Here is a 15228-nt window from a genome sequence, read left to right on the forward strand (position 1 = left end):
TACAAAATGTACAGTTAACATCAATGTCCTTTTTATAACGTACAAGAAAAGACCTAGTTGGGTAAAAACGATGAATAACTTTAAAAGATATTTCCTTTACTTTGTTATTTAATAGAAATTTCGACGGTAAGGTCCAAATCTTCTCCCATTCCAGGTCCTGGTATAAGTTATTCCAGTAGGCGACAGCTGTTGGGACACAAATTCTGTCTTTTTGAAACAGAGTTTGTATTTCATGGTTGTTTTTCCTCCTTACAGAGGGGAAACACACCTGACCGATATAAGTAACAGCAGGATCCAGTGGTAAAGGGGTCAAATTAAACGCAGACTACTTTAGGCCCGGAAGTAGGATTCGTCGCGTCATCACTGAACAACCGGATAGGGGGTTCATGAGATGTGGTTGCTGGTAGATAGCAACTATCATATAAACATAAACCTGTGGGGTCTGGAGGTGGACACATGAAAGTTTTATATGTAAAACTTTATATTTAGCAATGTATTTTAAATATAACACAGAATTCTGTGTCAGTTACTACAAAAATAGCCCTTTGAAATCAGACGACTTTGCTTATACATGCCATACACCCCACCCTTATTCTTGGTACCCCATTTGTAAAAATCCTGGAAAAACCCTTGTACAGGTGCTAACTTTTTGGCATACATATTAAGTGTTCACGAGGACATAAAAACTACTTAAAAGTTTTCTAATTCTTCAAACTTCCCTAAAGTGTTTTTTCTACCAGCATGTTGACCGTTTTCATGTCACTTTTTTCATAATGCCCCGGGTTTCATTAGCTGGGAAAGGAATAAAAAAAAAAAAAAAAACGAAAAAAAAAAAAGCAGTTTTCTTATTTTGCTCACCGTGACCGAAAGAGAAACAGCTAACGACCACACTCCAGGCATCCAGTCGTTTCTCTGCCGTGTTATTTAAAGTATTTTTCATCGCTTTCGTCGGTAGCCACCGTTGACCCTGACACCTGAAGGCGGTGGGATGCACCCCGACACATCCCACTTTGGTTTTTTGGAGACGACGGCCACGTGACCGAGGTAACGGCAGCATCCGCGCGCACACCGCCGCTGTTCGTTTGATAGCATCCACGGCGCCGGACGGAGAAGAGAGCGGGGCAGAGAGAGAGAGAGAAAGAGAGGGAGATAGGAAGAAGCAGTCGTCGAGGGAAGACTTGAACAAAATCTCCGTCTTGCTGACTCCTTCACCAGACGCGGCGGGCACACCATGGACGGCTATGGCCGGACCGAAGATGAGCTGTTCTCCTCCTGCCTCGTGAACCTCACCTGGGAGACGTGCTACGAGCAGGTAGGACAGGTCCCTCTCCGCGGGAGAGAACAGCGTCGTTGTTTCCGCTGCTGTGATTTAAAATGGCACAAATATATATAGAGAGATATGTAAGTGTTTAAAGGGGGAGTTTAAAGGGCTGTTTTTTAATGACTGACTCAGCACGTGAGGTGAGAGCAGGTACAACTTCACAAACTTGGGGTTTTTGTGTTTTGCCAGCAGGGTCACACGAATACTTTCCTCAACTTCCCTTAAGCTTTCTGTTACTCAAACATTCTGCCTTTAAAATCAATAATGGATGAACCTAGTAGACAAAATAAATCTTATGCCGGGAATGTTATCAATAAATTAGAGGTAAACACACACACACACACGCCATTATTCCTTTGAAGTATCTGAGAGACACGATCTTTTTGGTGTTATGAGTGAAGCTTTTTCAAACAGAGATCATAAGACACCAGCTTCTTACTAAAGATACCTGTGTACCTGAGACCCGTGGGTTGCCATGTGGGTCTGGAAATCAGGTAAGGCAGACTGAGATTGGAGTGAGTGTTGTTGTTGTTGCTGATGCTGAGCACTTTGATCCTGGAGTGTCGGGCCTGTTTCTCACACAGCAGAGAAGCACTGGTGTCTGTTTGGAGATAATTACCTAATTCATCCTCCCTCTTCCCTCAAGCTCAATCAGTTTTGCTTTTTAAAAACACACTTATCGTGCTATATGAAATCCCTCTTAATTCTCACATTCTAATTTGAGGGAGGAATGCGTGCGGCTAAAGTCATCTGCCACAAGAATGCCAATGAAATCATTCTCTATGAATGCTAAGAGGGCTCCCAGCTATTTAGCAGTTTATGCTCAATGATTGATGCCAAAATATTTGTACAGTGATTTTTATGGTAATTTACTTGAATGCCACCGTGAGAGCTCAGGGTATATATGCGGGGAATTTATTTTTCTGTTATCAGTATCCAGGTTGCAATACAGAAGAGGAGGACACTTAAACAATCAATCTCCTGTGGTTTAGTGGGCTAGCATTTTGAATTACAAGTAATCGCAAATTAAAGAGGATTAGGCTCTTAAAGCCTGAGCTCCTGATTGGCCGTGCCGAGAGTCATATTGTAACAGTTATTTAGGCACAAGAAACAAAAGCCACCCCAAAAACATGACTCAGAAGTGCAAAGTCACTGTGAATGGCATTTTAAATGTGCAACAATTAAGCCTCGGCTGCAAAGTGGATTTCGGCACATCAGTCGAGTGCAAGCGCATTTACAAATTTAAGACACTGAAATCCACAGCAGAGAACTGACTTAGCGTTGTAGACTTCTGCTGCATTTGCATCAGTCTTCAGGGTTGGAAAGTTTAGAACTTTACGTCGCTGTCGTTCAAGGCTGAAACTGCAGACTGAAGGTAGTTCAGCTGAAAATATCGAGAAAAAAAGGCCATTACCTAGATTTTTTTTTCTTACACCTGCTAAAACGAACAGTTGATAAACTGATCAGCAGAAAATTAGTTTTTAAGTCTTTTTTTGTAATCAGTTCATCTTTCAAACACTGTCGCTCAGTCGATCGTTTTTACTTTTACACGTCACTTCAGATTTGCTGTCTTTGGGGGTTTGGAAATCTGGTCTGAAAATATAAGAAATCTAAGTTCACTTGGATGGATTCTTGTTTTTCTAGAGTGGGTGGTTCTGCTGTGTGGCTTAGGAGGTAGAGCAGGTCATCTACCAGACACATGGTTGGTGGTCTGATCCCTGGCTGTTCCTGTCTTAGGCAAGATACTGAACCCCAAGCTCCTCCTGATACCAGAGTAGAAAAGCACTATATAAGCCTAACCCATGCATCAGTCTGCATATCCTATTGGTCAGTAGTGGCCTGTACATTGGTATATGCTTATATTTTTAAAAATATAATCTTTATATTTACAGAAAATCAAGATGTAGTCAGTACTTTTGGCTGTTTTTACACCAGCCATCCTTCCTGACAGGACCCTCCCGTTTTATCCAGGGTTGGGATCCGGTCTAGGTGCACACTTGTGCCCCCAGTGCATCTGCTCCCCACTCTTGAACTGGGGATCTTTTGCACACAAGCGAAAAGTGTTAACCTCTGCAAAGCAGAGCTGCTATAATACTGGAAAAGGTGCTGGGGTATTTCAGAAATCATTTCATAATTTTCCCAGCCTGGCAGCATGTGTAGCAGAGTAGCATCACAGCTGAGCGGACGATGGTTCGAGATCTAATTTGGCAAATATATTGTTGATGAGTTAAACAATGTCTCCATCATTTTCTGTTTTTAATTGATCTGACATCCAGCGGGTAGCGCTGAGTATTTGATTTGGCAGATTTTTACGCTGGATGCCCAGCCTCATGCAACCCCTGGGGGATTTGTGCCTCCTGCTGGGATCAAACCAGGGGTCTTGCTTGTTAGGCCAATATGAAAACCACTACACTATGGAGATCTGTAATGAGCATATTTCTCCTTTCAGACTGGCTGATATTAGATTAACAGACAACACAACTGAAGCTTTAATCCACAGCGAAAAGGTTGGACTATTAGCCCTACATTCCCGTTCCTATATGAAGAGTTAACATAAAATGGTCTTCCTCAAATGCTTTCACATATTTTCCCAAATCAGCCTGGCACAGTCTGTATGCTTCCCATGAAAAATCTTTAATAAGTATCTTCCTGGAAGCAGGTCATCTGCTCAGCCACCACGTTGTTAGCCATGCACATATATCCTCTCTCGCCCTCCCCAAGTCCTAGGGCGGGTGGGTAAATAAATAAATAAGGCAGTAAAGGGAAATGTTGACACAGCCTGTCCTTGTGGCCAGATTATCCACTCATGCTTGAGCGCTGGGTAAAGGCCCTGCATTATTCAGCCTAAGACACAGAGACAGGGAAAAACCGTGGAAAAGCTGGGTCTTGCCGCAGGAGTGTGTGCGTATGTGTGCGTGCGTGCGCTCTTTGGGGTGAGTGCTTCCACTTTTAAAAGAGCAGACATGGGGGATAGCTGAAACGCAAGCGGTGGGGAATATGCTGTCTTCGCTTAATTATCAAATGAACTTATTGCCTCTCCCTCCACTCCATCGCCTTCTTTTTCCCCACTCTCCACAACCCCCTCGCCAACACCTCCCCCTCTTAATCATCAGGCTTCTTGAGAGCTGCTGTCCGTGGTGCTGAAAGTTTCATCACACATTTTGTGCATGTCTTTTTGGAGTTCCAGGCTCCGGTCCCTTCCCAGGCTCCGTCGCTCTTCAAAAGCAATGTATTCAGTTTGTCTCGACAAAAAGCGTGCCAGCGCTTGGCAGTCCGACTCAAAAGGGTGAACTCTATCATTCAAGACGTTTCAAAAAAGCTGCAGGTAACACAGCGTGCGCTCAGAAGCAGTAAGAACTAATGCGTTTTTTGTATGTGTCTGCTTCTGCCTACAGCATGTTTCATCACAGCGAGGCTCAAGCTCCGTTACTACTCACTCAGTGGCTTGGTTAAATGAAACCTCCTTTGTGTGCGCTCTTATGTACAGTATTTGATCCACGTGAGTCCCTTTTTTTTTCCGTGTAATGAGACAGTAGCTTCACTGTTTTGCTTTTTGTGGGTGGAGGCACTTTACAGCAAGGAAGGAATTAAAAACTGTTTAAACAGGGTTGTATTTGGAGAGCCTTTTGAGAGATCACAGACTCAGCAGAGAGCGAGAATGTGTTCCTTTCTTTGAGTTTACAGTATTGTACTCCACTTTTGGCAGGGGAAAGGGTAGAATTTCAAATATATTTAGTGTTCATAGCTAAGTATAAGAAAAATTGATTGTAAGCTGTCAGGATGCCTATGTGGCACTTGGGTTAATAAAAGCTCTCATTCAGAGCGGAAACAAACTCATCATCATTAGTCAGTCGATGGAATAGTAATTGGCAGCTGTTTGGTATCAATCAATTCATTATTTGCTTTTTTTTTCCAGTTCCAGCTTTTCTGTTTTTATAGCATTGAAACCAAGTATCTTTCACAAATTTTCTCAGTTTTATTATTCAAATGACTAATCGGTAAGAAAATTTGCAGGCTGGAGTCCTGCACATCTCTTGGCCTCTCTCTTTTTCAAATGATGGAATCCTTTTTAAGCCAGGATTTCCTCATTGTTAATCCAGTGTCTGCAACTGTCTGTACAAGAACTAGTCAAGCTAGTCTCCCCTACTGTCATGTACCACTTCCAGTTCTCGTACTACATCAGGATTATTCCCTGAAAGTTCTGTTCCAGTGACTTGTTGGCTTGCATTTGGGCTTTTCTGTCACTGTATTTTAAAAAAAAGATGAAAGAAGGAGGTTGCAGGGGGCCAGATATGGTGAAAAAGGCAAGCACGGAGCGCTGTTTGTATGGGCATGGCAAAGAAATCTTGTATTCTGTCACTGTGCAGATTTTTTTCTACTTATTTGTTCTCTTCTCAGATATCTCAGGCCTTTATTCTGTGGTGATGGTGAACTCTTGTGTCCTGTGGTTAAATTAAAAAAGAGAGGCTCCTCCTTAACTGGTGCACTTCCCCTCGCTGTGGAAGGCAAAGTTATGAGGGCTTGAACAAGGAAACTACCATGAAGGGGATAAAAGCCATATTTATTTAGGGTAGTTTGTGAAATTTTTCACCAATTGCAATGTGACGGTGGTAGCGGAAATTTATGGATTATTTCTTCAGGTAAAAGTAACAACACACTATAAAATAATGTAGTAAAAGTCACGCAATCAAAACTTTCATGGGACTGAAATGCTAGCGGCTAAATGATTAAAAGTAGAACTACACACGTGTGTAAAAGAGCTGATTTTTATACAGCTATACAATGGTCGTTTTTACTTTTTAAAAAAATCATCTGATATATTGATATTGTAGAAAGATATATCATGATAGGTATGTTTGTTATTATGGATGAGCTCATATAAAAGTTCCCATTTGAAACAAAACATGGGGTTAATTCAGAAATTGTGTCAGGTGCACAGGGTACGCATCACTGCTGAGAATTTGACGGCGCTGTGCCGACTGGTAAAATAAATTGCTGAAAGATGAAACACTGTACAACTCTAACATAGTGCATGTGTGTAAATCTGAGTACGAAGTATAAAAAAATATGGGCTGGTATGTTGATAACATCATCACCCTTAAAAATCAGTGCTCTACTTAAATATTTTATTTGTATCTACAGAAAACTAAAGCTTATGTTTTCCAGGCTGTACATATGTTTGATGTTTATATGTGAACTTGAAATGGAGCTATTCATTATGCCTGTTGAATTAAGGCAGCGCACTAGAATGCCAAAACATTGTAAAATGGATATATCAGTGTACAAGTACCTCAAAATTGTCCTCAAGTGCCTACGCTTATTTGCACCGATCAGTGGAGACCTCTTGTCCCTTTAACAGTGCAATGCGTCACTGACAACAATATGAGATGGAGCGCTTATTCCAAATAGAACGAGAATGGCTAAAAGCAGGGGAGCTAAAGGTAAATTTTTAAATAGCCTCATTACCCGTTCCAGATTCCAGGAACTCACTTATTGTTTGTCATGCTTTCAGTCCGTGATATGCTCCGTGTACCTACCACCTCTCCCTGAAGGAGTATATCTAATTTTCACATTGGCACATCTTATTTCTTTTTCTTTTCTTTTTTCTTTTTTAATCAACAAGTACGTGCCTGCTGAACACCTTGCTTTTGATAGCAACCCACAGATGCAGGGCCTGTCAGCGGTGTAATGAGAAGCGCGTTGTTCCCTTGCAACATATTGCCAAGATATGGATGGATAATTATCTAATCAAGACTTTGTGAAAGTGCCACCCCTTACTCACTGCTGACCTGCTAACCGTCTGCCAGAGCCTTTTTGCCAAGATGTATACTGCTAAATGATCATAGGGTACGTTTCAGTATTGGTGACAGTGTTGGTATATTTTAAGGCTAAAAAGGGGCATCGATTTAGAGGACTTTAAATTACTTAAATAGCAACTCTATTGGGTGTTATCTTGTTGTCAGTAGTTGTTGATCTGTGGTCATTTTGTTAATATTTAACAGTGAAGTTGGTGCTTAAAGTCGCAAAGAAACACCAGACCAGCTTATGTCGTTATTTATGAGGCATAAATCTATGCTAGGTGACACTTCATTTCATTTCCAGAGAGAAACGTGAACTACCAGAGAGAGCAACAAGCTTTGATTCCTGGTGGAACTATAAAATCTGTCATGCAGAATATCTAATTATTTGCAGCAGGAGAAGCCTTTTAACTACACCAGTGCATAATATGTACAGTTAATTGGTTAGCTGCGAAAAACCCCCCAACTTTTATGCTCTTCTAGTCTCTCTGAGGTTCACAGCTAATTTAATGTAATCAAAATATTAGTTTCCAGTGATATTAATCTTGTTTTGTAGCTTTCTCGCGCCGCGCTGTCTGAATTGACGTCTAAGCGGGGTGAGTGCAGACTACATTCTTTGATTATGTGTGGGAAAAATGTCTTCCTCACCATTGACAATCTGTTGATACCTTGCAAAATCTGAGATGAAAGGAAATGCAGCTTAGACTGTGAAAAATCCTTGCCTTCTCACCGGGAGGTAAAAGTACTCTCACAAACATTGAATTGTACATCTGAAGTGTTATCAATTCCACCTGAAACGGAGGGCCCCGGTGGCAGAGCTGAACCCCTGCGCTTTTGATCGCACCAGCAGTGCCTGTAAACAAGTATTTTCCCATCTTCCTCTCCTCTGTCTGTCTCTCCGTTTCTCTGCTCTCCCTCTCCCCCACCAAGGTGTCTGGAGGGGGAGGTTCCTTTGATTATCTCTGCTGCCGATTAATTGCTTTTCTTAACCTCTGCACAGACGTGCTCCTACACCGCCCCAGAGCCTGCCGCACGCGCCCAGATGGACCCCTGCCAGGAGAAAAACAAACCGCGCCATGCTTCTTCCTCCCCACCTTCTCCCAATTACTGACCTTCATCCTTTCATTTTGCCTCGGATGTTATCGTCGGCATTATCAGGCGTATTTACTTTGTTTGTTTAGCTAGTGGCTTGGTGCACTGCAGCATTCTTAGCTACAGTTTTATGGCACGCTGAGCATGTGTGATACATGCATTCATTTTTTTATTTTTAATTTTATTTTTTTGAGGGAAGAGTTACAGGACCGGATGAGAGGAGTTTATGACATACAATACATTTACCTGACAACACAAAGTGTCTGTGTGTGACCAAGTGAAGCGGCAGGGCATGAATATTATACTGTCTTTTTTTTCTATTTCCAAACTGTCCTTATTCTATGATTAAATAGATTTTGGCCTTGAGTTGTGCTGGCCAAGCAATTTGAGTTCCTTTTTTTCCTCCAACACTGAGTGCTCTTTTCCATCTCACTTTGCCTTTGAGACATGCATGTGCATCACATCTCTGAAAAGGTCCCAGCCCTTGCCTCCAAATGCTGTCATATAGCAATGAACTCCCTCCTTCAGACCTTGGCCTGCTTTTTTTTTCTCCCACCCTTCCTTTAGGACATCCTGAAAGCTCGTCCAGAGGCCATCTCTCAATGATTAATGCGTTTCATCTCGCATGCAGACCACCTACTATACCTTTACAGTTTGGACAACGCTGTGCTAAAATGTTCTCAGGATGACCCAGCGGTTGGTTTGCCACGGGAGAAAGAAAGCTTTAATCAATTTTTTTTTCAGTTGTTGCTGATTTATTTCCTGACTTTTTAGCACAGACTTGATAGGTCAAAATATAGACATGAAAGTTTCTTTTTTTTTAGCCTCAAGATGCTGGCAGAAAAGTGTTGGAATATAACCTTTCGAGTTCTGTAATCCATAACACTGACTTTTTAGTCTTGGTCTCCCTCCAGTTCATCATTTTCTGCATCCAGAGAAACTTCTCTTACAGCTTAAGTTTTGCGTGACTGTTTATGACATTACTGTACTTTGCTTTAGGGATTTCTTTTATTTTTTTAAGCGAATGTAGCCTAATTGGTTCAGGTGTTTGATACAGAGAACACTGTGGGGCTCTAGTCTAAGAGGAGAGGAGACAGCCCACACATAACCACGCTCTAAATCTGCATGTGAGGCATGAGCAGACACATAATGTGCACACTGACTCACTCATTCACTCACTAACAGGCTAGACTCTGAGGACTGTATGGCACAGTGTGGTGTTGCTGATTTTTTTTTTCCTTTTTCCCCCATCAGCAGAAAGCCGGGATGAGCTGAGCTAATTGAGCTGGGAGGCCCGGCGGGGGAACGTGGCCCATTCTCACACCAGCTCGTCACTTCCTTTCTTTACCCATCCACCCTTGCGTCTATAGTCCCATACCTCCAAACCACTCAGTGCTGCTTACAAGAATGATTTTACTTCATCACCCAGTGTTTGATTAGTGCTAGACTCATATTGATACGAGTTACAGGTGGATGAAATGCATCGCAAAGCCGCAGTTTGTAGAAAATGATAGCAGTTGCTCTGTCGACATAGTCGAAGCACATGTTGAAGTACCGGTTTGAATAATGTCAATGTGACGTGCATTAGTTTCGGACTGCTGTGTTGCATCGTACACTTTACACATTACAAGCTAAAACAGACAAACTGCGCTGTCTGAACCAGAGCAGACAAGGCGACAACAAAAGCAGATTACCTGTTCTATTTGAGGGATATTAAGACATTATATGCCATTCAATGGGCCCTGGGAGGCCCGTCATAAAAGCCACAGCAAGCTGTCGAGACGGAGACTCAGAGTTGTTTCCACCCTTTAGCTGCGTTTGGGGACTGATTATGGTCAGGCAAACAGCCCTTACCTGGAAAGTCACTTTCACTTTCTCGTCCACCATTTGTTAGTATGGCTAATGTCTCATTAAGTCTCACAGAGGGGAAATGATGTGCTCTTTGGGTGAAGGTTAGGCTCTCGGCTTATCATGAGACAAAAAGAGAGACTGATTATCACAACACAGGCGTGCCTTAGCCTGTGTCTTTCACTACAAGTCCTATTTGTGTTACTGTTCGAGCTGCTTCATTACCCATAATCTATTAGCCCTCCCTCCACCTCCCCCAAGTAAAAGTTAAAACATTTGGACTAAATGATGAATGCTTGATCACTTTCTGCACCGGTGTTCTATGGAGAGGAGTGAACGGAAAGGGGTGGGGGGTAAATTTTACATTATCAAGGAGATAATTACAAAGCAATCATAAGCAGTTTCCAGTAAAGTAGTAAACAAGCCAAGGGCTTGTGCTCTTTTCCAAAGAATAATTAAAAGTTGCTTTGCATTCTATGCATCAGTGTCCTTTCCTCTGCTGAGTGGCCACCTCTTGGCATAATAAAGCTGGCTGAAGCATGGGGGGGAGTCCTTCACTCAAAGGTGATCGGGCGTTTTTTAGACCTTTTCCTGTCTCGTAATCTTCCCCATGATCTGCCATGGGAAACTCATTTTGAATTTATAGTTCATTTCCTTTTTTTTAAATCTCTTTTTCCCCCCAGTCAACAGTCAGTTCTGAACAGCTGTGGACTGCTGTGTCACAAAGTGGGAACACTTCCAGAAATGGACTTCTACTTCTCCATGGCTTTTCCTTTAATGCCTCAGTAACGAGTTCATTCATTGATTGGTCTAGACTCAAGAGCACGGTGACTTGCCGACGAAGGTGTATAGGAATATTAGATGAGAAGGCCATCCTTTCTAGCTGAATTCTCAACCTTAAAAATGCTAATTAACTTTTAGGCCAAGTGACTCTAAAAACAGGTATTTTACTTGATATGGACAGTGGATCTTAGGCACAGCTTCATACTTTCAAATATCTTATTTTATTATGAAAGTATATCAATTTTATAGCTTGTGTTACTATTTATTTTTACTACCCCCTTCGTAATTGCTTTTAATAAGTGAATTGTTAGAACATCTTGCCCCAGTTTCAACCCTTTTAACAGAATCCAAAGCTGTCAGAACAGAGCAGCAGCTCAGGACAGGCTCCTTTGCACTTGATCAACTTCCTGTCTCAGTTTCCTGGTCTTCCTTAGAGCTTAAGATGCCTGCAGGCTGTGTCCCTTCGCAGCGCTGATGCGCAGTTGTTACTCAACTTCAAACAACACTAGAATCAGTCAATTATCCGTAGAATCGATCAACATAATGCCGCTCTCGCTCATTTAAAAGAGCCAATCAATCTGCATGAGCCTTTTTTTTCCTTGACGCAGTACTGCATTCATTTGTGTGCATGTGTTAGACGCTCATGATGGATCTACTCCAGTGACGGCTTACCTTCTGATTTATGATTATTTATCCCAGGAGTAAGACTGAAAGTTGACCTCTCATCTAGGCGTCTGCCTTCCCCGATGCCTGTAAAAACTGCATGTGGAGTCGCACAATAACATCTTGCTTGCTTAAAACTCCTAATGCACAGGAGGCAAAATTCGCTGCTTCTCTAAAAGCTCTTAATTTCAACTCGCTTGCACCTGTGTTAGCACGTGCTAGCTGCACTCACCAGCTCCTCTGTGACTTCATTACTAAATGAAGCAACCCATAATTCCACATCCCACCACAAATAAATGCTGTAGCGGCAGTCTGCGATGCGCCGAGGGTGGGGCTGGGAAAGGGGGACACCTCGTCCTCCATACCTGATGACATGCAAGGTTTATCACGTTGAGCAGAGACATGGTCACCTTACCCCGGGCCTCATTGTGACAGCCAGCAAGTCACTTGAGAGCACCATTGGAAATCAATATTCCTCCACTCTTTAATTGTTAGGAAAAAAACCTCCCCTGTTTACAGCATCCCATCATCAGTCAGGACAGTCTGACTTTCATTTATTTTTGCCTTTTCCTCTCTTCTTTCTGTCTCTTCCTCCTTCTTCTCTGTGGTGCGTGCTGGCTGGCTGAGTTTTTGCTAGATTACGTAACGGAACTGGCTGGATTTCATTTCGGGGGACCTACTTTATATGCACACAAACGCTTTTCTGGGTAACTTCAGGGTCTTAAATCTGCTTAATCCTACTGACCACACACCCAAGAGGTCATTTTTTTCTTCACATGTGTTTTTTTTTGTTTTTTTTTTTAATCATTTGAAATTTTTATGACTTTGTCCATCAAGTTGTTTCTAATAACGCTAAATGATTGTTTTCTATTTCTGCTTTGATTGGTGTTTTTGAAAATATAAATGTTTTGGGCTCCCAGTGGATCCCAGTCTGTACAGCTTTAATATATGGAACTATTTATTCACTCTTTTGCAGCGAGTCCTAAGTTAAAGTAACACAAGATATCCAGGTAATACTGGGGAAGAAAGACTCAAATGCAATCACTGCCTACATCATCTGGATGGGGAACTTCCCAGACTGGAAGCTATCAGAATGCTGGAGATGTAGCTGGATCTATTGTACCTGAGACAGCCGGGGCATGGCCTGTTCATGCCATAAATGACAAGGAGAGCTGTTACCGCTACATTACAAACCTCAATCTTAGGAGCTATGAACCTCCTGAGGGTGAGGAAAACTCCACCTGCTGATGTGACTATCCAACACTCACCTCAACAGAAAGGCATCAACTGTTTGCTTCTGCTGTGACATGACAGCATGGCAGGAGGCAAATTGTGTGCTCTAACTGTCTGTTGTGTGTTCTTAGCTTTAGCTGTTTTTAGTCCTTTATGCTCTGGTTCCTGTATAACCATGGTGAGAGTCAAGTTAAGATTGCCAGCAATAAGTAAGACTGAGAAGACAAAGTTTTTCTTTGTTACATATTCTGTTCATAATAGTTATGGACAGAAGTTCTAGGCACAGCCAATTTGTGGATGGTGAAGGGTTTGGTGGTCTTGTCCCTGCTGGAGATGATGGCTTTATTGGGCCATGACCTCCAGGTCACACTAGGGTAGTTTGCAGATGAGTGTCAAGCACCTCCAGGTTTGAATCCATGGCTCTCAGTTGAAAAGAGTGGAGTGCCAACTCCAGGTCAGGGATGAGTACCTGATCTGGAGTGGGAGTTCAACTATTTTGGGGTCTTGTTCGTGAGTGAGGGCAGAGTGCAGCAGGAGATAGACAGAAAGATTGGCTTAATGTCTGCAGTAATGTTATACTGGTCTGCTGTGGTGAAGGGGGAGTGGATCCCAAAACTGCCACATTAACTATGATCACAAAAGTTGCAGGTTGTGATGAAAAGAAAGTGATTGTAGATGCAAGGATCTCTAAGCCCAGGACATTTGGGAAAGACTCAGGGTAAAGTTGCTATGCCAGATGAGGTGGTACAGCCATCTGACCAAGAGACCTCCTCAGTCAAGTGTTTCAGGCATTTAATGGAGGCCTCGGGGCAGAGCCAGGACATGCTGGAAAAGTCTCTGGGCTGGTTGTGTGTTTATTGGAATTATTTTATATTGGCGTCCAAATGATCCATCGTGGTTTCATCATGTATATACAACTCAAATAATATTTACATGAAATTACTGAAAACCGATTAATACCAGAATCCAAAAATGGTACATGAGCTTTTAATTAATAATGTGAATGTGCTTTGGATAAAAGCTGTAAGCTGTATTAAAGAAAGGTGTAGGTTTGTGTTTTACAAAATATGCTAATTCATTGTAAAAAATTTTTTTTAGATGACATTAATTACATAGCTAATAGTACTTGAAGCAGAGATAAGTTTTACTATTATTATTATTTTTCTGTTCTGATTGATTGTCACAGTAAAGTGTACTTGGTGTCCCGGGGGTCTTTAACCTCTTAAGACCCGAACTCTTCCATGACATGCATTTTGAATTTCTCTTTGATATTTGGGCATATTGGGACCCGATGAATGTAAAAATTAATTACCAGATTTACCAGATTTTTTTTTTACCTTATTTTTGTTTTTAGGAAAAATAAGAGCCTCATATGAGGATATTTGTTTAAAATTTTGATAGAACAGTAGCAGTATAATGTCCTCGTAAGTGGATATCAGGCCCATGTAGAGCAAAATTGAGTATTTTGGTCTAAATAACCCAAAATGTGATGTCCACATATGTGGACGGCAGGTCCTAGGAGGTTAATTCATGTATGTAAAATGTCTTTGGGATGAAGTTTGAGAGTGCACGTCCTCTATTGTCTTGAGCAAACACGACATGCTGGATTCATGGCCAAATAACTTCAGGATGCAACTGCTTCACAGTCCTTGTTGTTTACTGATTTCATCGCCTTTACCTCTACAGTCCTCCTACTTATTCACAACTGTTATATTATGACCATTAAGAGCTAAGAAGTTCCTAGAAACAGACAATAAATAAATAAATATATTTATTAATATATATATATTTTCATGTTAAACTTTGTCAACGTTAAATGCTACCCATGACAAATGCCACAGTATTGCAAAGAAATAATAATAATTTGTTTTAAAAAATGTAATCTTTATGGTTGATTATTCTTTTGTGAAATGCATGTGTGGCACCTGTCTTTTGCTTTCAGTTAAGGAAGCTGTATAACCACCAGGATCTACTTTTATGTGTGAAACATGTCAAAATATGGAAGTTTACAAGTGCAGCTCTAGGGGACATCCCACTGGTATGTCTTGGAGGAGAAAAGTAAAGATGTGAGAAAGCTGGAGCAGATAACATTTGGCAGTAATGTGTCCCTACATCCTGTGTGTTGTGTGTTGTTTGTACCACTTGCAATACTTTGTAACTTCTGTTTTTAATAGGAATGTCTTTATTTAGTTGTCATGCAAGTAAAAGGGCCACTCCTGCATACATGAGGCGGGTGCTTGTTGATAGTTGATGCTAAGGGATGAAAACAGTCGCTGTGATGTCACCCACTGGTTTGTCCTCGACTTTAATTTTATGGCCAATGCCAGCTTGGATTGCTGGAGCATAGCAAAGTGACCATATATAGATGATATATAAGGGTGAATCATACAGATGCAGATACCTACTAATCCGGTCTTTAAGTCTGACGTCATTAGCAATTTCCGACAGTTATAAACGGTCTAAATTCTTTCATCCTTAATAAAATGATCA

At 41.6% G+C, this 15228-nt stretch overlaps 1 protein-coding gene across 2 annotated transcripts in view; it reads left to right on the plus strand.

The window, feature by feature from the left end:
* Window positions 1-878: 878 nt before the first annotated feature.
* Window positions 879-15228, plus strand: part of ppargc1a (peroxisome proliferator-activated receptor gamma, coactivator 1 alpha) — a 297332-nt gene continuing 282982 nt past the window's right edge. For both annotated transcript variants that reach the window (XM_013913339.1, XM_013913340.1), the window contains exon 1: window positions 879-1312. In XM_013913339.1, the coding sequence (XP_013768793.1) occupies window positions 1232-1312 (81 nt within the window). In that variant the 5' untranslated portion in view covers window positions 879-1231. The remainder of the gene's footprint in view (window positions 1313-15228) is intronic.

Source organism: Pundamilia nyererei, unplaced genomic scaffold (assembly GCF_000239375.1).
Source record: "Pundamilia nyererei isolate P.nyererei 1_Seehausen unplaced genomic scaffold, PunNye1.0 scaffold00126, whole genome shotgun sequence".
NCBI lineage: Eukaryota > Metazoa > Chordata > Actinopteri > Cichliformes > Cichlidae > Pundamilia > Pundamilia nyererei.